Source organism: Xyrauchen texanus, chromosome 42 (genome assembly GCF_025860055.1).
Source record: "Xyrauchen texanus isolate HMW12.3.18 chromosome 42, RBS_HiC_50CHRs, whole genome shotgun sequence".
Classification (NCBI taxonomy): domain Eukaryota; kingdom Metazoa; phylum Chordata; class Actinopteri; order Cypriniformes; family Catostomidae; genus Xyrauchen; species Xyrauchen texanus.
In genome coordinates, this window is record NC_068317.1 from 34,119,955 (window position 1) to 34,147,513 (window position 27,559).

A 27,559-nucleotide genomic window follows, 5' to 3' on the forward strand; every position below is an offset into this window, starting at 1 on the left:
ATTCATGCGTGTTTGTGATTGTTATTAAGCACCACTTCTGCCCACGCGTGACCGGTAGCGTTTTTGTACATATTTGTTTGTGTGTGTGTGTGTGTGTTATTGAACTGCATGATGCAGGAAGCCAGGCAAGGTTCAACCCGGCTCCTGATCTGTGTGCGTACACTATGTGGGCGGGTGTAGCAGTGCTATATCCGTAAAGCTGCCCACAATCCATCTGTGCCCACTTCCCACCCACAATCGGAACAGGGACAAAATGTGTACACTGCTCAAATCTGTCATTCTGCAGTTGTGCATACAGGGTGCTGAAAGAGAGAGCGAGAAGCACAAATGAGGATGTCATTTAACAAGGGAGGGTTGTAGATACTGGCGTTGCTCAAACATGATTTATATGCATATATTTTTTCTGATAATATCCAGTTGTGAGGTTTAAGGAAAAAGATTTCTGTCTTATCGTTTAAAGAAAATTATAGAGCTTTTCTAGAAAGTTGTACCATGGTTTGTGTGTATTGCAAGCCGAATTGTATTGATATCAACAATTACATTTTCACGACTTAAAATGCTTATTCTTGATATCAGGACGACTACCAGTGCTACTGAAAAATTATGAAATCATTTTTATATAAAGTGCATTACTAGTGCAAATGTAATTAGTGATGTAAAAAATTTGCATTTCCGGGGGCCTGAGTATCTCAGCGAGTATTGATGCTGACTATCACCCCTGGAGTCGCGAGTTGGAATCTAGGGTGTGCTGAGTGACTCCAGCCAAGTCTCCTAAGCAACCAAATTGGCCCAGTTGCTAGGGAGGGTAGAGTCACATGGGGTAACCTCCTCGAGGTCGCTATAATGTCGAACAAATGTGAAGGCTATGTGTAAATGCTGATTTGAAATTCACTGGCCGAGCTTTAGAGAGAGACGAGCATTCATGAACTTCCTTCTGCATAATGATGAGCAACATGAGCTTCCAGAGCAGGGTAAAGTTCAAGTTTGCAAAGATATCGCACACTTGGCTTGATGTTATGGTATATACGTATATATAAATAGTATATAACTATAATATACAGATATAAAACACTGCACTCAGAAATGTCAGCTGGTGCGGCTGCAGAATAATGACTGAAAATGCCGCGATGCGCTTTCATTGCTTGGCGTTCTCAAGGGACCGTCTGACACTTCCACTCACTATTAAACACAGGCGGTGTCCAATCACTCCTTCTGTTGACATTAAAGTTTAGCATAAAACATTAAAAGTACACTTTTACATTTCAAATGTTGTAGTTGGTGCCAGTTAAGACTGAGCTACTATAAGTGAGATGAGTACAGTATTCTGCTATTTTAGGATAAACATCATAACAATTCCTGAAAATGTTGTTTTCACATTCCAAAGGTTGTAGTAATTTCCCAGTAGATAGACTGACTACAGGTGAGATTTTTGTTAGTTAGTCAGTCTATCTACTGGGAACTTACTACAACCTTTGGAATGTGAAAACAACATTTTCAGGAATTGTTATGATGTTTATCCTAAAATAGCTACTGTACTCATATAATTGGATTTACTGTAATAATCTCACCTGTAGTAAAATAAGTCAGTCTGTGCACTGGGAGCTTACTCCAAGCTTTAGGATGTGAAAATAATGTTTTGGTTAATTTTAGTGACTTCATAATTCATATGCACAGCCATCACTCTGAAATGTTTTTTTTTTTTTAGATAGAACATGCAAGTCATTATGCAAGGCATTATTCAAATAAATGACTGTTGCCAGTGACGTTTTAGTTGTGGGTGGAGTTTTCAGACGGTCCCTTACGTACCATATGCGAATACCCAACGAATTTCGCAAGCGAAAACTAGCGTTACCCCGCAGTTAAATGTAAGCCTATGTTTATACAATGTAGGCATATGCTTCAATAGTCTTATGAATGTATGGTTTATTTAAAACCATGCCTTTTCAAACAGGAGCAATGTCAAAGACCGCAGGTTTATGTGTAGGGTTGTCTGATAAATCTGGCTGTTGAGAGCGATTAACTCATGTGTATCAACGTGGCGAGTTTTGGAGAATAAATGGTAAAGCATGTAAAATTAATGGAGACTAATTCACCTGAAAAGTTAAACAGCAGAGAACTTTTATTCTGTCTCACAGCATTGAGGAAGACGACGGTGCAGGTTAACCAATCAGAAGAAAGGGGCGTTTCAGGCCACACCCATAAGTGCCAATCAAATATTCAAGCCGTATGTTAGTGAAATCAAATAATCAAAATGCGCAGTGTCGCGTGGCTATTTTTCCAATTTCCTATTTTTAACTTGAGAATGAAATAGAAAAGATGAAATTTTATTTATTATTATTTTTTAAATATTGGTTTTGTAAACGAATAAATAAGCCATATTTTGTTTTTACGATTCTGAATTCCTAATTGAATATGAAATGAACGAATGATACATGGATTAAGAAGGCAAAATAGTGGAGTGAATTTCACAAGGCCGGTCTTGAACAGGTTTCGGGTCATATTTAACCAAAAAATCATATGAAAAATTAAGTAAATATCTTTTGGGCAAAGACATTGAAGTCTGCTTTAAGGACCAATAATATAATTTTTAATGTGGGTTAATTGTCATGACAATTATGCAAATTTGACCCAAAATTTTACCTTATTATGGGAAAGAATTTTGTTAAGTGACAATGATATCTTATTTTTAATTATTTACACACCATGGCGGTACTTTTGCTTTTTATTGTTTCTACACTTTGATTTGAGTCCACCTGTGGCAAATTAAATTGATTGGACATGATTTGGAAAGACACACCTGTCTATATAAGGTCTCACAGCTGAAAATGCATATCAGAGCAAAAGCCGAGCCATGAAGACAAAGGAACTGCCCGCAGAGCTCAGAGACAGGATTGTGTCGAGGCACGGATCTGGGGAAGGCTACAAAAAGATTTCAGGTGCATTGAAGGTTCGCAAGAGCACAGTGTCCTCCATAATTCATAAATGGAAGAAGTTTAGACCAACCAGGACTCTTCCTAGAGCTGGACGCCCAGCCAAACTGAGCAATCGGGGGAGAAGGGCCTTGGTAAGAGAGGTGACCAAGAACCCAATGGTCACTCTGGTTGAGCTCCAGAGATCATGTGTGGAGATGGGAGAAACTTTCAGAAGGACGACCATCAATGCAACACTCCACCAATCTGGGCTTTATGGCAGAGTGTCCAGACGGACGCATCTCCTCAGTGCAAGACACATAATAAAGCACAAGGGACTCACAGACCATGAGAAACAAAATTCTCTGGTCTGATGAAACGAAGATTGAACTGTTTGGCCTCAACGCCAAGCGTCATGTCTGGAGGAAACCAGGCATGAGTCGCCCAGCCAGAGCCTGGACTTGAACCCAATCGAACATCTCTGGGAAGACCTGAAAATGGCTCTCCACCTACGGTTCCCATCCAGCCTGACAGAGCTAGAGAGGATCTGCAGAGAAGAACGGCAGATAATCCCCAAATCCAGGTGTGCAGAACTTGTCACATCATACCCAAAAAGACTTGAGGCTGTAATCGCTGCCAAAGGTGCTTCAACTAAGGACTGAGCGTCTAAATACTTATGTCAATGTGATATTTCAGTTACTTTGTCATTATGGTAGTATTATGATACACATTATATAAGTGTAGACTGATGTGATTTTAAGGGGTCTGTATACCTTCTGAATGCACTGTCTACATATATCTCACAAATGCCGTCTAGGTAGGCAGCTCACTAGATTTTAATTTGATAGAAAGTAATTAAGTTTCATAATTTAGTTTGTTTGTCATTTATATCCCTACACTAGATTCCCACATTGATGCTTAAGACCGTCATTTTCATTTAGCATTTTCTCGTTCTTTTCGCTCCCTCCTCTGCTGTCCGCCCCCGTTGAACTTCATTCACTGGAAAGAGAGAAAGTGCGAGAGAGAATGAGAGAAGTGTAGGAGGGAAGAACAGGATGAGAGAAAGATTAGAGGACAAGCCTGGGTGCTATTTTCAGAGCATGTGTGTATGAATGCATTTGTGTGTGGTGTTGTGATTTAGAGGGCTAGTTATTGAACATACACATGCTGTACAGTGACCCCAATGTCCCCAATCCTCCAACATCTACACTCAGAATGGGCCCCTGCTGCTGACCTGTGAGCAAGGGTTAACGCTGTGGGCATCAGACTCTTGCAACGGTGCATTTGCCGAACACCGATTCAGCAGTCTCTTTGTGTCCTGTGAAATGCTCAGTCAGTCGGGCAGAGATCCCAGAGGCACCTCTCTGTGAGCAGAACGAGGAAATTTTGAACACCATATATTTACACTATTTCTAGTACATTTGCATTTTACATTTTGTAATTTGTGACTCATCTACAGTAGGCAAATATCCATCCATCCATCCATCCATCCATCGTCAACCGCTTATCCTGTGTACAGGGTCGCGGGGGGCTGGAGCCTATCCCAGCTAACATTGGGCGAAAGGCGGGGGACACCCTGGACAGGTCGCCAGTCCATCGCAGGGCCACACATAGACAGACATACACTCACACTCACACTCACACTCACCTCCACCTCCACCTCCACACCTAGGGCAATTTTTTTTTTTGGAGACGCCAATTAACCTAGCCTGCATGTCTTTTGGATGGTGGGAGGAAGCCGGAGTACCCGGAGAGAACCCACACAGACACGGGGAGAACATGCAAACTCCACACAGAAAGGCCGGGGCAACCAGGGTTTGAACCCACGACCTTCTTGCTGTGAGGCGACAGTGCTAACCGCTGCACCACCGTAGGCAAATATATTCTGTTAGAAATTGAGAGACCATGGAAATGGAAAGAGACACGGCTCACATGTGAGGCTGTAGTGTGTATGTGTCTCAAACCCCATACATGTGAAAGATGTGGAAAAGATCAAAAGTGTGGCTACACTTCACCAGGCTCGATGCCAACCGCACGCGATGCAATATTTGCGACAAGATAATTGCTGCCAAATCATAAATAAAAAGCAATAAGGCACAAAGAAATAATCAACAATATCATCTATTAAAACTGCTCTGCCGTGATTTAAACTGAACTCAGAATCGATTCTGATTCTTTTGAGAATCGATTCAGAATCGTTTGAGTATGAATCGCGATGCATCGGTGAAACGATTTATTCCAACAGCTCTATGAGACGTTATATCAGACTGTATGATACACATCGGTGATCCCGATCTGTGAACATGATCGTTAATATAATAGGAGCGAAACGCAGAGATTCGCCCGAAGGAGCGTTTCATTCTTTTTCTTTCTGAAAGTCAGAGCATCAGCATTTCCGTTGCTCCAACACCACTCCATCACCTGTCAAAACAGTCTTTTAATAGGACATCCTGATCACAAATACACAACATTACAGATGTTGAGAATGAATGCCAGTGCGGGAGGTAGCCTAGTCATTGTGGCCTGAAACCTGTTTACCTAGGAGAAACAAAAAAGCTGGGTGATGCAACATTTTGAAAATTCATGTAGGATAATCATATATCACGCTTGCAAATTCCATGTGGATGATGCACAAAAATTACATTGACTTCTATAATTGTATCCAGTTGTATCTGCTGATTTGGATTAAAACATCCCATAAATATAAATCGTTTTTTGTTTTATTATTTTATTATGAAAATGGAGTGGTGTGAATTTGAACTAGAAGTTTACAGACACTTAAAGTACATTTATTAAAAGTAAAATAGTAATTAAAATAAAGTTGTAAAGCAAATGCATGGTATAACATGTTATGAAAATTTTAGTTTGTAAGCGCTGTATTTATTTCGGGGAATGATGCTTACATATTGCTTAAGAATTTATTTAAACTTTAAATATAAATTGAAAAGAAGTAAAAACATTGAAAGAGCTTGAGTAGAGTGATAACTGGGCACAAATGATGCTATGGTGGTGCGGACGGGAGCTCATTGGGGTTTCACTGAAAACAGTGGATTGGGGTGTGAGAGAGGAGCGGACTATCTTAATAGCAGTCACACTTTACGAATACGATGCTACATTTCTGACACTGCCAGAACTTCGTCAGAGGCTGAAGATCATCACAAAGGCTATTAATCGGCCATCGGCGAGCATGTCACACTAAACGTTATAAGGTTGCCGAATTTGCCCTACGACGACAGAAATCTAGGATTCCCGAAATTTGGTCTCAGATGGCAGAATCGTGGCCGAAATTGTACAGAGTGCAATTTAAGTGGGTTTTAACTGCAAAATGGAGAATATAAAAAAAAAAGATATTTACAGACAGAAATGGTGACCAGTTACATTTACTAAGATTTACACTTTCCCTTGACCATTCACATGCATTTTATTTATCCTAAAATCTTGTTGTTTTTATAAAAAAGAGATCATGAATGTTATTTGTCTGCTACCCATTTATAAGAAGCATAAACTGTGTATTCACTTCTAAATTGCCATTTTAAATGTATATGCTAATACTGTATGCATTAAGACTGAAAGTTGTGGATAAATTAGTGCAGTGTTAGTTTGACAGAACTGCTGTAAATAGAGGACAAGAGTCAAAGACAATATTTGAGCTTAAAGAACTTTGATCTGCAAATACGTTTAACAGAACACAACAAAAATGGCTCCTCACGGCTCATTTTGGACATTTTACTACGACCAGAAATATAAATGCATAAAAAACATAAATGCGTGGAAGATGTTCCTCCTATGAAACTTGAATGTGTTTCTGAATGGCTTAACATTCTTATCTGCTCCTCATCTGTCATCGGTCGCTCATGTCGTCAGTGGTTTTGAAACAGACGAACTTGTTTAACATCGTCACTGATGATAAACAGAGTAAACAATCAGCTGAAAGGAAGTCCATGCTGAAAATGCAACTTAGGGAAAGAAACTGTTCTGGAAGGCCTGTTCGTGTGTGTGTGTGTGTGTGTGTGTGTGTGTGTGTGTGTGCAAGCCAGTCCTACTCGTCCAAATTTCTGATGAGCATGTGTGTGTTGCTTGGTCACTGTTTCTGTGTGTGTCAGACTTAACTGTTGAAAGAGTAATCATGTACGTGTGTAAGCAGGAATACTGGCTGCACAACAAAGAAGGAATTTTGTAACTCATCAAGAACAGAAAATAAATATAGCGAGATGTTGTGAAACATCAAGGAATGACAATCTAGAGAGAAACACGGAGAGAATGAACCGGTTTGCAGGGTTTGTGAATGTGAGGGGTGTCATGTGCCAACGTTTCCACACACATTTATCTTGCATTTTATTTAAAGCAGGCGTATACGGCGCTATAGTAGCGCTGCGTCTTCAGTATTTAAATTAAGTTGTTGTCATTCCTTTCTGCATTAACACGTGTCATCACTATGTAAATTTGGCTCATTATAGATTTTCAATTGAAAACATCTTCAAATGTTTTGTCAGATATAGCTTACTTTTTGGGGATAATTGTGGCCTCGTACTATAGCTAAGTATGTATACTAGGGATATATATATTTTTGGCCAATTATTGACCAAATTAAAACATGCATGAACAATGCTGATATGAAAAACTGATTGTTTATTAATTATAAATTAGTGGTGCATTTTGCAAAAACTCTGAATTTAAATGCACAGTCCAGTGATAATAATAAGCACTGAATTTAGAAGGGGTGGCTCTCCTAAAAACATGCAATATTTAATTATTCTCGTTCTCAAGTTAATGTGGAAAAACTGCCATGAACGGATGTGTCAGTTGTGAAACTGGCACTTATCTATAGGTTAAATGATGAGGGAAACCATCCAAAGCGCTTTAAAACCTGCAGACTCTGACTTCTGAGACATCTGAATTATATACATTAATGTTGCATGATTGATTAAATTAAGATTGAAATAGCAGTGGCCTTTTTTTTTTTTTTTTCCTCCCTTTTCCTCCCCAATTTGGAATGCCCACTCTTAAGTCCTCGTGGTGGCATAGTGATGCCTCAATCCAGGTGATTGTATTATTATACGACTCCAGTGGTTTATTATACAATAACACCATATTTACGAGGACATTTTCAAAACTTTGGCCCTTACAAGTATACATAAACTTCCAATTTTATATTAGTGAACTTTTAATGTGTTGGTGTGTGTACTAAATCAAGTCTAAATGTGTATCTGTGTGTGTTTCAGGCCAGCACTCTACCACAGGGCACTATAAACCTGAATCAGTGTGTGGACGTTGTGGATGGTGAAAGCCGGACAGGACAGAAACATTCGCTGTGTATCTGCATACCTGACCAAGACCATTACATACGTGCTGAGAGTAAAGAGGTCATTCATGGGTAAGTTGCACACAAACAACGCGTTTTTAGTTTTATACATTTTGTATTTATTTGCATACTGGATTGCGATTTGGTCTTTCTTGCATATTTTTAACTATGCAGAGGTGCATTTATACTTCATGCACAATTGACAGAAAGCAAAACACGTCATGACAACGGCAAAGGAATTTAATTTACGCAAGACCAAAACCTAAGACATAAACATACCTCAAATTTAACACGTCACTGACATCACTGTGGTTTCCTTCAGGCAATGCATATCTTCCAGTGAGGAAGTAATGTGAAGAAGTACTCTTTATTTACCAGTAATTACTTTAAAGTTACTTTTCTGCCATTATTGTCAATGCATATGCAATTTCAATGAAACATTATACGTTAAAAGCTCATTTTAACATTCATGAACAAATTGTGTCTTGCTAAACATGTCAGCTGTCATGCTGTTAAGAACAATCAGAATCTAAATACTTTGCATTAATAATGCGTTACAATAATATGTTAATTATGTCTAGTGGGAAAAACGCTCTCAGCTGCTCTATACAGCACAAGAGATTGTCGAAGCATTTGGCACACTAACATGAGCAGTCCATGTACATTAAGAGAAGATTATAAACGGTATTAAAATGATTTGATCTTCAATAAAAGTACAATTTGTGCATATTGTTCATCTGGTACTATTTAAATTGATTTTAGAAATAAATGCATTAGCATTGAGTAATGTGATTACTATTCAGACAGAGTAATTAGTACAGTGACACTATTACAATCTAGAAAAAGTCATTAGTAACTGATTCTTTTTTGGTGTAAATTCACCAACACTGTTTATGTGTTTAGATGGCAGGAGGCGCTGATTGTGTTTCCTCGAACCAACAAACAGAACCAGAAGAAGAAACGGAAAGTAGAGACGCCCACCCCCCAGGTACACACACATATTCACTGACTTGAGGGATTTTAACAGGATAATTCAAATTTCAACGAATGTTCATGCAGATCTTTTACATGGAGTGAAAATTAATGGGGGCAGATGCCATTGAGATACAAAAAGGACAACAAAGCACCATAAGGTTTTCAGGTGGTAGCTTCAGTAGGGCTGGGTATTGAGTTCAATCCATTTTAGGCACCGATCGAATTGCCTCTAAACAATCGAGTGTCAAAAAATGTCTTGTCGTTCGGTACCTAAGGGGTTAATCTTGTTAATCTTGCCGGTGATTGGCTGTGTTTAGGCATCAAAGAAAAACACTAGTTTACGCCGGTTACATACACATGTGAGGCTGTAGTGTGTATGTGTATCAAACCCCATACATGTGAAAGATGTGGAAAAGATCAAAAGTGTGGCTACATTTCACCAGGCTCGATGCCAACAGCACGCGATGCAATATTTGCGACAAGATAATTTCTGCCAAGACCAGCAACATGACAAATCAGATGAAGTGCTTGACAGTGCTCGGAATAAACTTAAGAGCGGAAAGTTGCTTCGACTGCAGGAAGACCGAGCCAGTGCAGTTATCCTCTCAGCGTCCTGCCACAGAGCATCCTTCAACATGCCCACCACACGAGTCCTCCTCCAAAACTACTGATGACTACAAACTGAAAAAATAAAACCAAGTTTTTTTTGAGGTAATGTTTGTAATCTTGATAAAACTGATTTTGTATCTGTATCAATATATAAAAAAAATAATCGATACCCAGCCCTAAGCTTCAAATAGAATGTTTTATTATGAAGATAGAGGTGGGTTTGGTACCCCATGTCAACCTTTGTGCTCTTTATTTACCATTTATTCTACTCATCTGTTTAAATATAAAATCAATGCATCTGTGTCACTCTCAACTTTCCAAAATATGTTTTTCGGCGTGCATAAGCTTTATTTTGCCCTGAGGCGTTCAGGTAACACACATGCACACACCTACACTCAAAAGATTTACCAAATATATAATTTACCAAATTTAGAGAATGGCAATAAATAAAGAGATCTACTCTGAAATCTGAAGGCGTTTCCTTGACAGTGTTGCGCAGGAAAGCTCATGAAAAAGCGGTTTTGTTTGTGGTGCTAAAAATACTGATATTTAAAGTGCTCACAAAGAAGAACTGTAATAAATTGATCAAATTAAATTTTTATTTTAGGCACAATTTTGGCCAATACATCCTGTCCGAGTCACTTAATGTACAGTTCATTCAAGCTTTGATTTCAGCCTAAGGTGTCGCATTTTGTTTCATACGGACTTGTGATTGCACTGCAAAAAAATTATCTTTTTAAAGGGATATTCTGGGATAATTTCAAGTTAAGCTCAATCGACAGCATTTGTGTCTGATGTTGATTACCACGTTGATAAAAAAAATCGAATAAAAAAATCAAAGTTGCAGTGACAGGATTCCCATGCATCCTGGAAAACCTGGAATGTATTTATTAGAAACATTTGAAAAATGTACAGGAAAATAATTATTTGTTTGATTGTGCTACTGACAAAGTTTTTGTGCAAGTATTGATATAGTGCAAATATTTTTCCTTCCAACTCCGCTGTAAATACATAAAATTATGTATTCCCACCTCGAGGTGAAAGCGTGGTAAATGCTGCCTTTACACCTCGGTGTGTAAATGAATGTGCAATAATTCAATGATCGTGGCCTGCTTCTACCGGTATTACCACATGTAGGGACCTATGATTTCAGGGATGCAGAAAACATGGATGGAATCACTGAATCCAGGCATAAAAATAGCATTAGCTATAAAATGCGTAATGTCATTGAATTTGACATATGTGGGATGAATATTAATGTGTGAATACTTTTACTTAAATAAATAAATCTTCTGCTTGTGCTGCATGCTTCAAAATGAATGTGTGAAGCCGTCAGCTCGTACGCTGAAAACACCTCATCATGAGCATCACGTGTGCTCTAGGTCTGTGTGTGTGTGTGTTTAGCAGATGACAGTGAGCAGGGTGCTCTGAAGCATGCAGCACATACAGACTATGTATATATTTTAATGACATCATAGCTGTTGGGGTTTTAATAATCCGACTGGTCCATGCAGCAAACTGCTTAACTGAAGGTGAGGAACTACCATCAAAAACACACCGAAACACCAAAATAAAGCTAGATTTAACACGTGGACATGTGAAATGGAAAAAACGTTACACTTTTCAGTCTAACACAATAATGTTGCTTTTCAGCATAACAAAAGATCAACACACACTCTCTCACACACACACACACACACACACACACACACACACACACAGAGCTCCGTGTGTCTCTTTCACTGTTGGATTTTCAGCCCAATGTGGAATACACACTTCAAATCGGCTGCATTCGCCTCTCTCCGTCCGAGCCTCCCTCTATATGTCTCTGGCTGCAGCATTATCTCTTGCCCGCTAATACCCTAATCGCCCACAGCTGCGAGAGATAATTCTCCCCAGGTGTCCACCACACCCGGCTCGCCACATATCCCCTTTGTCCGATTCAGGCCGGGGAACCATCGGCCTGTCACTTACTCTTCCCTCACCCCCACCCCCGTTTCTGGAGAGGAAATGTTGCCCTTTCTGCTGACCCACTGCAGGATGGTTTTCCCCACCCCCGGGGAACAGGACAAGGGGAAGGAGATTTATGGATTGGCCCTATTGACTTCCATTATAAGTGCCTCACTGTAACCCAAATTTTAGATTTTTTTAAGAAGAGGAAGCATGAATCAAAATATTTTTTGTGGTACTCAACATTATTAAACAAATGCTGTTAATTGATCTTAAAGGAAACCTATTATGGCCCTTTTTACAAGATGTAATATAAGTCTCAGGTGTCCCCAGAATGCGTCTGTGAAGTTTCAGCTCAAAATATCCCACGGATCATCTATTATAGCATGTTGTAAATGCCTCCTTTTGGGTGGAATCAAAAACACGTTGATTTCGTGTGTGTCTCTTTAAATGCAAATGAGCTGCTGCTCCCCGCCCCCTTTCTGGAATAGGGCTGTGCCTTTACAGCTCGTGTTTCGGGTTAATACAGCAACAATAAATCAGAACCAATATGACTGACAGCGTAAATACCGGAGTTTAGGTAGGGCTGGACTGGGAAGAGAAAGCGGCCCGATATTTTAAATGGCAACTGGCCCAAAAGTTGAGTGGGGGGGGGTGTCGCTGTCCTTTTCTGCATATCGCGGCGCCCATTTGTGGTCCGTTCTGCATAACACGGCGGCTCAATTTAGCTTATCGCGCCCCGTTTCGCCGCCGACCCACCAGCCCGCTCGGTTCTCCCGATGGCCAGTCAGCCCCTGATCGGCCCCAAAGTGCGTCGGCCCACCGGGAAAATGCCCAGTATTCCAGATTGCCAGTCCAGCTTGTCCACTGCGTCTTAAGTAGCTCTGATGCCGGGACTCTTATGTTCACTTTTACAGCAACAACAGAACGCTTATCAGACATTATTCTTCTCACTGTATCTTCTCCAGGACTGTGTGTAGATCACTCAGGGGCGGAGCTATGATAATAGGGTGGAGTCCATCACCAGTCGTGGGCGTGGCCTGCTTAATAGAAATATAAGAGAGAGGAGTGAGTGCACTTTTAACATTGTAGGGTGGTTGTGTACACACACTGCTGACTCACATTTATGTACAAACACCAAGTAAATGTGAATTTTGCATAATAGGTCCCCTTTAAATAATATTTTTGTGTTGCTTTCCATTAAAAAAATTATCTAAACAAAATTGTGTTTTCAGAAAATCTTTATATTTAAATGAGGGCTCGATATATCGATATGTGATTGTATCAGCCCAGCCCTAATTTAAGTTTGAACGCTATTATTTTGTTGCCTGACAAGCACTCGTTCACACTCTTTTCCCAGAACACACCATTTTAAAACTCGTCCTTTCTCACCCATATTCAGTCAAAATCATTTTTATCGCTGTTTTGTTGTTATTGTTTAATTAAACAGTCATGCTTAATCGTGTAATGAATAAAATGATAAAGTATTTGTAGTAAACGGAAGATGCTCTTGTATTGTTAGGGTAAGTTTATTTTGGTGTGAAATGTATTTTGTCAGGATACTGCTCTGCTAACGGGTCGAGGCTCTCAGCAGAACATGAATGGGTGTATCGTAAGTCTGACGAAACCGACCAATCAGAGTGCAGCACTGGAATTTGATCGTCAACACACGTGTTCTGGTGTATTGGGGGAATAAACAAAAGACAGGAAGGAGAATAAAAGTTTTAAGTCGTTTAATAATTAAATAATCATGTGCTTCCGCTGGGACACTGGGTGGCTTATGCAGGTGTGTGTGCGCAGAAATGTGGTGGTGAGTGATTTTTATGATTTAATCAAAAAGGTATTACTGGGTGGTCAGGTGGAAACAGGAAAAACGGTGTTAATCTGTATGTGTGTGTGTTTTGTGCGGGGTGTGGTGCTGATCCTGAGCGTAAATCAGTGTGTGTGTATAAAATCAAGGCACAATAGTTCATTTGTTATCAGCCTGCAAGTTTAGACAGTTGCATTCGTGTGTGTATCTGTTTGCACACTCACTCACACACAGGTGGTTTTCACATCAAAAGACTCTTTGTTCTAGCCTGTGTAAGGGTTAGTTAAATATTATGCTTTTCTGTATGTGCCTCTGTGTTTTCAGGAACCGGGTCCTGCTAAAGTGACCGTCACTAGTACGAGCAGTAGCGACAGCAGTGGTATGGTGTGTCTGCCCAGCACTATAGCTCACGCTGAGAGAGTGCCACCCACCCGAGCCTCTCTATGGCAGGAGGAAACATGGAGTCGAGCTGCTGTAGCAACATCCTGTTCGGCTACCAACCTTAGCCAACATTCAGAGGGTACCTGTATTCTAATACCTGTAGTAACTATGATATTTTAGCAGAAAGGATCCAGAGGATCCAACAGTTACAGTTCTGCTTCCTTGTAGGCCATGTTCATGCTTATCCGTTTAAGTATTGTATTGATTTTGCAACTTTTATGTTTCTCTTACGCACGTTTACATTTATTCATTTGGCAGACGCTTTTATCCAAAGCGACTTACAAAAGAGGAAGAACATCAGCGAATCATCTTAGGGAGACAGTGGTACAAAAAGTGCCATATTACAAAGTTTCACTATCATCAGAATAGTATACAAAACAGATTTAAGTGCAACAAGAAATGTAAATAATATATATATATATAGCAGATGTGTATATATATATATATATATATATATATATATATTTATATAAATATATTTTTTAGTGACCGGTTAAGTGCTTTTGGAAAAGATGTGTTTTTAGCCGTTTTTTGAAGATAGAGAGTGAGTTAGCTTCCCGGATTGAGTTGGGAAGGTCATTCCACCACCGTGGTATGATGAAACTCAAAGTCCGGGAAAGTGTTGTGGTGCCTCTTTGTTTTGGTACGACAAGGCGACCACAACTGTGTTTTCCTCCATCGCAAATAGACCCTTTCAAGAGCGCTCTCCATAACCACATACTTTGGAAAACGATGGCATGGATGATTCAGACTTCAATGGATTAATGTTGCCTTAACTTATTGGACTTTCGAGATGGACAGTATTTGGATATGAGAAATGCATTTCCTCAGGCCATCATTTCAGATTGTGATATAACCAGCAGATATAACTTATTTAGAAATAAATGTAAACAATTTTCATAAAAGGGATCATTCTCCCAAAAAGTTACATTTTGACATCATTTTCTCACCCTAATGATATCCCAGATGTGTGCGACTTTCTTTCTTCCTTCAGCTGAACACATTTGAGGAAAAACAGAAGAATATCTCAGCTCAGTAGGTCCTTAAAATGCAAGTGGATGGTGACCAGACTTTTGAAGCTCCAAAAAGAACAAACAGTCAGCATAAACGTCCTCCATACGACTCCAGCGATTAAATAAATGTCTTCTAAAGTGACAAGATAGCTTTTGGTGCGACAAAATATCAAAATGTTAGTACTTTTTAACTATAAACCATTGCTTCCTGTCACCAGCTGTATTCACAGAATTCGCGTTGGTGTGTTACGGACGTAATCTCACGTTTCTCTCTCAGCCGAGACATCCAGAATAAGCACGCAAATGCACCATTGTGAGTAAAGAAACAGATAAATACAGATCTAAACCACAACCAATGAAGCTTCTGTACAGTGTTCCTCCTACTCGTTTGTAAACAGCGCTGCTCTTCTGGGTGTGTCGCACTTACGGAAGTTCTCGCGTGTATCATGTGCCAACTTTTGATCTTTTTTGCACCAAAAGTGATTGTATCGCTATAGAAGACATTGATTTAACCAGTGGAGTCATATGGAGGACGTTTATGCTGACTATCTGTTCTTTTTGGAGCTTCAAAGTTCTGGTCACCATCCACTTGCATTTTAAGGACCTACTGAGCTGAGATATTTTTCTATTTTCCTTCGAATGTGTTCAGCTGTAGAAAGAAAGTCAGACACCTGGGATATCATGAGGGGGAGTAAATTATGATTTTTGGGTGAACTATCCATTTTAACAGACTTTTAAGAGGCATAAATGCAATCAATTGTTCCTAACTATATTATATAAATGTAGTTAAATAACCATACGTTGAATCTGAGTTTTTAATCAATTAATTGAAGTGGACATTGTGAACCGATTCATGGAACTGAATCATACCAACTCTAACTTTTTTATTATTATTTATTTACTTTTGCTGGAGAAGTTAAAATCACAATTGGTATAAAAACAAATCAAGTAGCGAGACAAGGAGGGATTAAAAAATGATATCTAGTGAAAGGCTTAATGCACAGATAAACACTATACAATTAGATATTCAAAATTTTGACCAAATGGTTTCTAAATGTATTGTGAATATTCAGTGTACCACCCAGCCCTTGTACCTAGTATGATTTTTGTCTTGTGCTCAGTATCTAGAAGCTTGAGTGTTGGTCGGACGCCTCGGGTGGAGAGTGGATATTTTTCACTGGAGAATAACAAACCCAAAGAAGACGAAGGACGACAGCACGAGCAGGAGCCCGAACCACCGCAGCAGCTTCCCACTCTTTTCTCTGCTTCCTCCTCTCGCTTCAGGTATCTCTCCTTCGATCCTGAACATTTCAGCTCCCCAGTCAACACTTCACAGACCACACAAACACCACACACTGCTGCTAACACACAGACTGCTAAACCACCGAACGCCAGTGCTAACAAACGCAACACACACTCTGACAACACACAAAGACCAGAGGAGCATCTTTCACCTGAAACACACACTCATGACTACATGGATGCCACATCACTGGATTTCAAGCCCTCTTCAGACACTAAACTTGCACACACACGCCTCCACGCAAACATTCTCCCATCATCCCTGTCATCTTCTCGGAGCTCTTTGAACTCTGAGGTGAGTCCACAAAACTGCGGCTCTATGCCTGGTGTGGGCGGAGCCTCAGGCAGGGCGGGGCGAGGCGGGCAGAGTTACGCGGCCTTGGCGGATGTGCCACGGGCACGGAGACTCAGTCATCGGGAAGCGTTCCGATCCAATCATTGGCGACCGGAGCTGCGAGCGTGCACAAAGAGCCCGGGTAGGGAGGAAGTAGAACGACTATTCGGACTGGACCGAAGGTGATTAGCCCATGCTGTTACACACACACACACACAAGTTCAGTTCCAAAACAAATAAGTAAATGAGGGTGAGTAAATGATGACAGAATTTACATTTTTAGGTGAACTATCCTTTTAATGACTTCTTTGTATTATAATCATAATTTCCGTCAATTCCGTACTGAGCTCTTAAAAAAACGATGTGCTTTTAAGTCCTCATGGTCATGTAGTGATTCGCCTCAATCAGGGTGGCGGAGGACGAATCTCAGCTGCCTCTGTGTCTGAGACCGTCAATCCGCGCATCTCATCACGTGGCTTGAGCGCGTTGCCACGGAGACGTAGCACATGTGGAGGCTTCATGCCACCCACCCCGGCATCCACGCACAACTCCCCACGTGCCCCACTGAGGATGAACCACATTATAGCGACCACGAGGAGGTTACCCCATGTGACTCTACCCTCCCTAGCAACCGGGCCAATTTGGAACTCCAGGGGTGGTAGCCAGCGTCTTTACCACTGAGTTTAACTTACAAGGACATAACAATGCACTAACGACCACTATCGGAATAGATCTTTGCTCATAGCCTATAGTTCCAAAAAGCAACTATCGGCACCGATTAATCGGTAAAACCGATATATCGGTCTGCCTATAGTGTTGAGTCCACTCACATTTTTTCAGAAAACTAAAAATGTAGGATTGCTGCCTACTGTTTGGAGCAGCCGTAGGGTTGCCAAATGTCCCACATAAGCCAGGACGAAATAAAGATGTCCTGTACGGGACCCCTGTTGTCCCGTATTTAAACTGCTAAACTCTTGAGGGGAACATCCACAGGACGGAACAAAACACCCTGTATTGAAGCACTCTGATGTACTAAGATCCCAAATAACGGGCACTAATTTGCTTCGATCAAATTGCATGTGCTTATGTGTGCGTTTTGCGGGTGATTTACATAAAAAGAAAATAATCATGCAAACAACTACATGTGCAAAATTTTGGACACACCCTCTAAAAGGAGGCTTTTGTGTGTGGTACTGGCACCAGATGCACACTCACTCACAGTATGGCTCTCACTTAATACCATTTTATTTTTATTTAATATGGTATTTATTAGTATAAATATGTTAATATACAGAATTAAATTATATCTTCTCCTTAAATCATAATTCACAAAGAAGAAAATACAATATTATATACATGTTAAACCATTGCACAACTGATGTATAATTGAATGAAACCAGAAATATCACGACCATGATAAAGTTACACTTGTTTAGTGGGAGCCAAACACACTTGTTCAGAATATTAGTGCATGCTTTGATCGAGCTCTGGATAGAACCACCACGTAAAATATTTCTCAATATGATTTTGCCAGTTAAAAACAATGTTTAAATCATTCAGTTACGCCACATAAATGCTAAGACGTACTATTTTGTGCATCCTTAGAAGACTACGATAGTCGATCAGTTAGGCCTTTTTGCCTTATCAGGTATACATGTTTTTATACATGCAAACATTTAGTAAATCAGGGCTAGTATGCTCAAGAATCCCGTATTTACGTTGCAAAAAGTAGACAACCCTTAGCATCCTGGGAAGTGCATCTATGTTGCCTAAAAATGTTGTCTAGGTAGGCAGCTCTCTAGAGTTTGGAATAGAGACACACACACACACACACACACACACACACACACACACACACACACACACATACTCCATTTGCAACACACATACAAACCTTAAGATAGAAGACTTACAGGTTTTATAGCCTGATTTGCCTTTATAATTCATAGACGTCTAGTAAGTAGATACACAGTTGCGTACAGTCCAGTGAACTGAAGTTATGCCAGTCTGAGCCAACATGCCCGTTATGTTTGTCTCTGAGCAAACGTAGAGGTTATCTCGCCACCTGCTGGATCAGACGGGAAGAATCCAATTATCTGTCACTGACACTCGGAAGCTTTTCCTCCCTGCTGATTCACGCCCCACTATTTCTCTCGGCTAATGTTGTGACTGAAGCGCTCAGATTCATCGTGAAATTCATCTCATTCTTGCAGCTTTAATGTCACCTAGTGAAGACTGTGTGAAACTGACTGATCTCTCTTCGGTTTTGGTGGATAGTTCACCCAAAGTCATCACTTACTCACCCTAATGTTTGATTCTCTCTCTCGTCCGTGGAACACTAAAGGAGATGTTTGTCAGAATGTTAGCCTCAGTCACCATTCACTTTCTTTGAATGAAAAAAAAGGTCCTTTTGTGTTTCACGGAAGAAAGTTGTGCAGGTGTGAAGTGCTCTTTATTTCTGCTCTGTTCTCGTTTAGTTTCTTCTGCACTTGATTTTTATTTAATCTGTTTCTTCTCTTTTTCAGACAGTCTTCTGAAACTCTGCCCTTCCTGCCCTGTGCCACGCCCTGCCACGCCTTCTGCCACGCCCACTGCTTACTTTCCTTCTATCTACTGGGGCTAATCTATAACACACATTCACGCACACAAAAACAATACATTTTTGTATCCCCTTTTCTCCCAATTTAGCATGCTCAATTCCCACTAGTACTAGGTCCTTGTGGTGGCACGGTTACTCACTTCAATCCGGGTGGTGGAGGATGAGTCTCTATTGCCTCCGCTTCTGAGACCTTAAAGCCGTGCATCTTATCACGTGACGCGTTGTGCATGACACCGCGGAGACCTCATGTGGAGGCTCATGCTACTCTCCACAATCCACACACAACTCGCCACACACCCCATTGAGAGAACCACTAATCACCACCACGAGGAGGTTACCCCATGTGACTCTACCCTCCCTAGCAACCGGGCCAATTTGGTTGCTTAGGAGACCTGACTGGAGTCACTCAGCATGACCTGGATTCAAACTCGCGAATCCAGGGGTGTCAGTCAGCGTCAATACTCGCCGAGATACCCAGACCCCACACAAAAACAATTTCTAACCCTAATATATGATTGTACATGGACACACACACACTCACTCTTGCTCTTTAGGTTTCTGCTCATAACTGTGGTAGCTTGTTTCATGCTTCTGTCGCTCTTCCTCCATCTGATCTTATCCGACTCACAAATCTTAAATAATGCTACAGACCGAACATCATCTTAGATACGCATCTTTAAAAGTCATTTCTGCACCACTAGTAGCACCAAAAGGAATTACAGTCTATTTGAGCAGCATGACTGGGCATGACAACATTGACTCAACTAATGGCGTGAAATGGGGGCGGGACTAGATGTTTTACTGACCAATGGAAGATAAGGGGAGTTTTTGAAACCTGTCATTATTTTTGCACTCCGTTTGGTGCAACTAGTGAAACAGAAATGGCACAAAAAGTGTAAAAGTGTTGATGTATGTTTACAAATGTATTTATTGAGTCAGAAATCTAATATCAGAGTGTAAAAGAAAGGTTAGATAATGTGTTATTTGCACTGTTGTTGTTTGTGTTCTGAGCTCTGTGTTTGTTGGATTTACTGCAGGCGCTCTCAGTTCATCGAGAGATTTGAGGGTCACGACACTGTCGACACTCCGGAGCAAATGGACACAACAAATTCTTCAGCAGAGCCCGCCCCTTCCATCTCCAGAACGGCCAATCAGAGAGCAGGACGCAATGAGAGGCGCCTCTCCAACCAGAAACAGGTGCTCGTCATCATCATCATCATTATAGTTTATTGTAGCAACTTTGGATGTTTTTTTGTTGTTGTCCTTTTTATTGTCATTTCAAAAGCTAAAAATAATAGTAATAATTTGATATCGAATTCAAACGTGGCTCATTTAAAAAGACTTATTAGACTTCAAATAAGACGATCCTTTATATTCATGAAATTTGAAGGAGGCTGTACCTCGTAATAATCATCAGTAATAAACTTGTGTGCTTTTAATCTCTGTTTTAATGTTGCAGGAGTTTTCGTTGGATTCAAGTAAAGACCGAACAGATGCCGTTTCATCACAATCTGGTTACAGAAGGGCCAAAAGTCTGGACCGCAGAGCCACAGAGACACTCATGACTGTAGGACCATATAAATATAACTTTTAATAGATACTAAACTAACCTCACAAGAATTACAGTTACATAAGCTGTTATATCTTCTCCCCAGTTTGGCATGCCTTATTCCCAATGTGCTCTAAGTCCTTGGCGGAGAACGAATCTCAGTTGCCTCCGCATCTGAGACCGTCAATCCGCGCCTTTTATCAAGTGGCTTGTTGAGCGTGTTACCGCGGTGACGTAGCGCATGTGGAGGCTCACGCTATTCTCCGCGGCATCCACGCACGACTCGCCACGCGCCCCACCGAGAGCGAGAACCACATTATAGTGAACACGAGGAGGTTACCTCATGTGACTCTACCCTCCCTAGCAACCGGGCCAATTTGGTTGCTTTGGAGACCTGGCTGGAGTCACTCAGCACGCCCTGGATTCAAACTCACGACTCCAGGTGTGTTAGTCAACGTCAATACTCACTAAGCTACCTCTCAATGAGCGAGGAGGTGGCGTAGTGGCTAAAGCACTGAACTGGTAATCAGAAGGTTGCTGGTTCGATCCCCACAGCCACCACCATTGTGTCCTTGAGCAAGGCACTTAACTCCAGGTTGTTCCGGGGGGGGATTGTCCCTGTAATAATTGCACTGTAAGTCACTTTGGATAAAAGCGTCTGCCAAATGCATAAAAAAAAATGGTTTATGTGTATTTCACTCTTTGTTTAGATGACCGTGGTTTTAAACATGCAATAATTAGTATTTTAATAATGGATTTTCGTAGTTTAATATTGAACATCTGGGTCTGGGACAAGGCGAAAACAGTCAAATCTATAAATAAAAGGCATTTGAAAAGAAACAAAAATAATTGACATATTAGTCCTTGTGGTGGCGTAGTGACTCGCCTCAATCCGGGTGGCGGAGGACGAATCTCCTAAAACCGTCAATCCGTGCATTTTATCACATGGCTTGTTGAGCGCGTCACCGCGGAGACACGGTGCGTGTTTAGGCTTCACGCTATTCTCCGCGGCATCCACGCACAACCACACGCCCCACTGAGAGCGAACCACATTGTAGCGACCACGAGGAGATTACCCCCCTGTGACTCTACCAATTGGTTGCTATGGAAGCCTGTCTGGAGTCACTCAGCATGACCTGGATTTGAACTTGCGACTCCAGGTGTGGTACTTTTAATAAAAATCAACCCCATGGTCATGAAAGTGCCCAACGTTGATATGGTATATAAAAGAAGGGTCAGATAAATTGCATTTATAGAACTTTTACATTGAGAATTAATTCAGTATTAATATTAAGTGCATCTAAAGTGCAACATAACACGTGTTTGTAATATATGTATGTGATAATGTACAGTCAGCTAGTCCTGCAGAATAAATGCAGACTATCAAGACCACGGCGCAGATAAGACACAGTTATTGCATGGCTACTTAAATCATTAAATAATTAACATAAAATTTCGATTGGAGTTGAACTGATTTGATTATGTAAGAAGAGAGTATAGAGTGATACGAGACACATGCAACTAGCATGTAGAAGTATATAGGAAATTGTTTGCCTGGGACAACGGTCAATTCTACAGTTTAGCACTCATTATACAGAAATATTTGACTGCAGTATGCCTCGATTGACCAATCAGAATCAAGCCGTGTAATAAGCCACGCTCTTAAGAATGCAACCCCGAGTGGTTGTAAGGATCCTAACCGTTTAGAGGGACTGGTGTGTGTGTGTGTGTGTGTGTGTGTGTTTCAGCTGTTATTACCGCGTCCGTGCAAACCCAACCCCCTGGGTATATATATAGCATGCACTCAGAGTGTTAGGACCTCTGACATCGAGATCTGAAACACACATGCCCAAACACACACACACACACCTATGAGAACACAGGTTCATGTTCATACACTCAGAAAGACGGGATGTGAGTCAAAAGCACGTGAAGAACAGGTCACAGATGAAACTCAACAAGACTAAGGTACTGAGATCTAACGGTTAAATACCGAACGCCTGATGGGTGTGAGTGCTCCGTTTTATACTGCAGCATTAGATACTATATTAGAGGGTGTGTATACATAGTTGTGGTTTTTAAGGTGGTAGAGTCCTTTAAAAAATAGGTTTTTATGGCTTTGTGAGGGAACACTGCATGTTGCAATATTGGAGTTTGGTTATGCTGTGCCATTCGGACTTACGTACATTTTTTTTTTATTATTATTTGAGGGATTTAGTGCAGTTTAAAGTGACTATCAGGTCTAATTTCACACTTAAATCTAAAAAAAAAAAAGTCTAATTTTGTTAATTGAGTGCAATTTAGCACAATTTCCCCCCATATTTCTCATTTATGTAAAGTCTCATTTTAATACCATAATGAAAATCATCCTGTCTCAATGTTTTAATTAAAACAAAGGTACCTACAGTTGTACTTTACAATTGATGTGTCATTACACACATGCTTTTTACATGTACAGAATACAACATGAATGCTTCATTTTACATATTGTATATAATATATAGGTGGATGCTGACAGATGCTGTGGGTGTGCTTAATTGTCATGAAAATAATGTCACAATGCAAACAATCTTAAAATAGGCTCTTTATGCCAAATATAATTTCTTTATTTTGATTTTGTGGTAACATATTGATGAAATGAACATTTTGTTTTCGCAAGATTCACTTTTATGGTTGGATAGCTTTAGTGAGTTTTGACGCTGACTACCGCACCTGGAGTCGCAAGTTCAAATCCAGGGCGTGCTGAGAGACTTCAGCCAGGCTTCCATAGCAACCAAATTGGCCCGGTTGCTAGGGGCCAATTTGGAATTTGGAATAGCAAGGAATAGCGTGAAGCCTCCACACACGTTATGTCTCCACGGTAACGAGCGCGACAAGTCATGTGATAAGATGTGCGGATTGACCTTCTCAGACGCGGAGGAAACTGAAATTGGGGAAATTTTGCTTATGTCCCCTTCGAAAGTGTTTATCTGTCTCTGAAAAGTTAATTAAATAAAGTCCGTTAATGGAGTATTCTGGGTTCAGTACAATTAAAATTTAATTGTCAGCATTTGTGACGTTAAAAAAGCACAAATCGAGGTTACATTGAGTCACTTATAATGAAAGTCAATGAGGTCAATTTTTGGAGGGTTTAAAGGCAGAAATTTAAAGCTTATAATTGTACAAAATCACACATTAATTCTTCTGTTAAAACTTGTGTGTTATTTGAGTTGTGAAGTTGTTAAAATCATAATTTTACAGTTGTTTTAGGGTTTAACGAAGTTGTAAAATTGTATTTAAATCTAAACATAAATATAGTAAGTGATATTATCACAGTAAAATCATGTTAACACTCATTGTTTATCTCTTGTGGCTAACATTTTGAAACCGTGAGTATTTTAATGTTTACTGATTGGCCCCCATTGACTTCCATTGTAAGTGCCTCTCACTGGAACACAGATTTTTACTTTATTAAAGAAAATGTTTGTACTAATTAATCAACATAGTGCCACATATGCTGTCAATTAAGCCGAACCTGTTAGCTGTTATTGCATTTGAACAATGATCTTCCATGGAGGATCTTTCAAAACTCAAAAATCCCTTTAATTAGCCATGTAAAAAGTAGGTAAAAATAAACCCCTACAAGACCTTTCCACTTCACATCGGGGTGTTTTTTGCAATTATGACCTGCTGACAGTACATTGCCAATTGCTTGTTATTAATTAAGGAAATTTAGTAACATTAGATTAATAAATGAAGGGCTTTTTTCCCTCTCGTCACATCTCTTTGCAGCCTGACCTGCTGAACTTTAAGAAAGGATGGATGACCAAACTATACGAAGATGGACTGGTGAGTCTGTGTTTTAAAAACCATTTAGGAGTTTATGTTTGGAGAGACAAAATTGTTTAGTGTGCCCCGCTGAGAAGACCAGCTTAAGTGTGCAATTCCCATGCTGGTTTACACTGGTTAGTGCTAGCTTGTGGTCCAGTGAAGCCATGTTTTTCACCAGCAAAACAGGCCATGTCCACCCTAAAAATGCATTTATTTAGCCACGTTTTTGGCTCTAGTCCACACTGGAAACAAAGACTTTGGCAAACACTCTCCTAACCACAAACTTTGGAAAAGGGTTTGGATGTTTGGAAAGAGTTCAGCAGAGATTTTTTCCGGATTTGTCATTTTTTTTCTCTCTTGGTCTCAGTGGAAGAAACACTGGTTTGTTCTGACGGATCAGAGTTTGAGGTTCTACCGGGACTCCATCGCTGAAGAGGTACGTCTTTACAGAAGTGTTTGTAGACAAACCAAACTTTGATTATCTCAGAACTGTTAATGCACTTAACCACTGTGTGGCTGTTTCTCCCGCAGGCTTCCGATTTGGACGGAGAAATTGATCTGTCCATATGTTACGATGTGACCGAATTCCCAGTTCAGAGGAACTATGGCTTCCAAATCCTGGTGAGTGATGCTCTTGCCTAAATCTAAAATAACTTGTGAGGTGTTGATGCTTGACAGCAGTGTTAAGTTTTCACACCTAAATAAAGCAGTGGTGACATTTGCTGTAATCCTAACGCTGTTCCTCTCTAAGTATTGTGTCATCACTAAGGTCACCTGATCTGTCAACAGTCATGGCTGTGACTGTGGGGCAAATCTGTAGATTTATTTGAAACCTATGAGGGTTTTTTTCATGTCAGAATTCAGACTGTTTGGGACCTTAATCACTTTGACAGATAAAAGTTGTTAATTTGTGGTGTTTGCTAAGGTTAGCATTGCTATTCAGCCCTCTACATTGCAAGTCAATCGTTCGCATATGTGACCAAATGTGCACTATGCAACAAAAAATATTATCAGCCTCCCCTTTTTCTCCCAAGTTGCTCTAAGTCCTCGTGGTGGCTCGCCTCAATCCAGATGGCATAGGACGAATCTCAGTTACCTCCGCGTCTGAGACGTGGCTTGTTGATCTCGTTACCGCGGAGACATGGCGCATGTGGGGGCTTCACGCTATTCTACATATATTTTGTGCTGTGTTTTATTAATAAGGTTTTCAATATGTTTGGTGGATAGAAGATTGCATTCAGTTTGAAGGGTGACACTTTGCCGTAAAAGCTCAGGTGACTGAATCTGAGCTAGCGTTGCATCATTATAGCGTTGAAATATTACTAGTACGCTTCTCTAGGCGGGCTGTTTGAGCGTCCTTCAACTTGGCACTGTACAATATAATCTGCCCTCTTAATAAGGCATTCATTGGCTCCCACAACACAGAAGAGGACATTTCTGGGGTCTGTTTATGTTCTAGAAAAACTGAATTCTTTTGATATAAATTAAACAAGCTTTCATCTGAAAGCAAAAGAAAAAAGCATTCCCTGATGCTATTTAAAAGTTGTCAGAAATAGCAGAAAGTGTTGGCTGTCTCCGTGTACAGACGAACAGCAGGGGGTTGGTGTCAAGAAATGAATTACAACTGTAAATATAACTTCAGCCTGCTATCTATATGCCTTAAAATGCCATGCATAAACTAACGTAATGTTAAACACCTCAATGGAGAGCGTTCCTTCTGTCTGTAGGATTCTAGTGTTTCGCTTGAGCTGACATTTAAAAATGACCAGAAATGGGCTTACTTTCTGTTATCTCTGCATAGCTGGGATAGGAGAAAGTATTTAATAAAATGACACACTGTAGCTTTAAAAATTCACATGCAGTTGGCATAATTGACTAGACAAGTTGTGAGAACCCTGAATTTATATTCAGTCGAATTTAACAGCAATATCAAGAAGCACTGAACAGAAATACCATATCTTTGTCTCGTTTAGTTCAACATGCATGCATTTATTCACTGACCTCCACACTTCGCTTTTCCCTAGAAGATCAGTCTTGTTCTTATCATCCTCTCAGAGTAAAGAGGGGGCGTTCACGCTGTCTGCGATGACCTCTGGGATTCGTCGCAACTGGATTCAGGCCATTCTTAAGAACATGCGGCCCACTGTTGCCCCGGATGTCACACGGTAAGGACCAAAAAATAGAAAGTCAACATGCGCATTGGACTTTCTTGTGAGTATTAGGGGCGGCTGTTGCTCAGGTGGTAGAGCGGGTCGGCCACTAATCGCAGGGTTGGTGGTTCGACTCCCGGCCACATGACTCCACATGCTGAAGTGTCCTTGGGCAAGACACTGAACCCCAAGATGCTCCCAATGGCAGGCTAGCACCTTACATAGCATCTCTGCCGTCATTGGTGTGTGAATGTGTGAATGAGTGAATGAGTCACAGTGTAAAGCGCTTTGGTAACTGCTAAGGTTAAAAAAGGCGCTATATAAGTGCAGACCATTTACCATTTAGTATTTTATCTTCATTTTTAAGGTGAAGCGCATAATGTCTGCACATCTAATGGCAACGAACGTAATTGCAATCTGTTTGAGCAGTTGGTTCAACCAATGGTGTGAGTTTTCGTTTGACCTAAGGGAGATGAGGGGGGATGTATTTAAAAACTCATTTGAAAACTCTCATTATTTTTGCAGTTCTGTTTGGAACTACTAGTGGTGCATAAATTACACACTTCACCTTTTAACATTCAAAACACAAAATGCAAAGGTAATCGTAATTAATATTTTTTGCATCATCTGCATCATCTTTCCCTGCATCCACAGGAAAAACACATCTCTGAAACTTTCAGTTCTTATGCCCAGGTTGGCATTTCCTGTTCTTATTCTAACCTGTGTGTGTGTGTGTGTGTGTGTGTGTGTGTGTGTGTGTGTGTGTGTGTTTGCGGTTATGTCAGAGTGGCACCTCAGTTATGTGC

The 27,559-nt window shown here is 40.5% G+C and overlaps 1 protein-coding gene across 7 annotated transcripts in view; it reads left to right on the plus strand.

The window, feature by feature from the left end:
* The window catches only part of LOC127635245 (myosin phosphatase Rho-interacting protein-like), a 58,960-nt gene that overhangs the window by 13,252 nt on the left and 18,149 nt on the right, over positions 1-27,559 (plus strand). For 2 of the 7 annotated variants that reach the window (XM_052115143.1, XM_052115145.1), the window contains exons 4-14: positions 8,132-8,283; positions 9,115-9,199; positions 13,304-13,357; positions 13,880-14,075; positions 16,131-16,827; positions 20,282-20,441; positions 20,704-20,811; positions 24,565-24,621; positions 24,971-25,039; positions 25,135-25,224; positions 26,659-26,768. In XM_052115143.1, coding sequence (XP_051971103.1) covers positions 8,132-8,283; positions 9,115-9,199; positions 13,304-13,357; positions 13,880-14,075; positions 16,131-16,827; positions 20,282-20,441; positions 20,704-20,811; positions 24,565-24,621; positions 24,971-25,039; positions 25,135-25,224; positions 26,659-26,768 — 1,778 coding nt within the window. Of the gene's footprint in view, positions 1-8,131; positions 8,284-9,114; positions 9,200-13,303; positions 13,358-13,412; positions 13,556-13,879; positions 14,076-16,130; positions 16,828-20,281; positions 20,442-20,703; positions 20,812-24,564; positions 24,622-24,970; positions 25,040-25,134; positions 25,225-26,658; positions 26,769-27,407; positions 27,447-27,559 lie in introns of those variants that run through there. The other 5 variants (XM_052115141.1, XM_052115147.1, XM_052115144.1 and 2 more) reach the window with 5 other exon arrangements.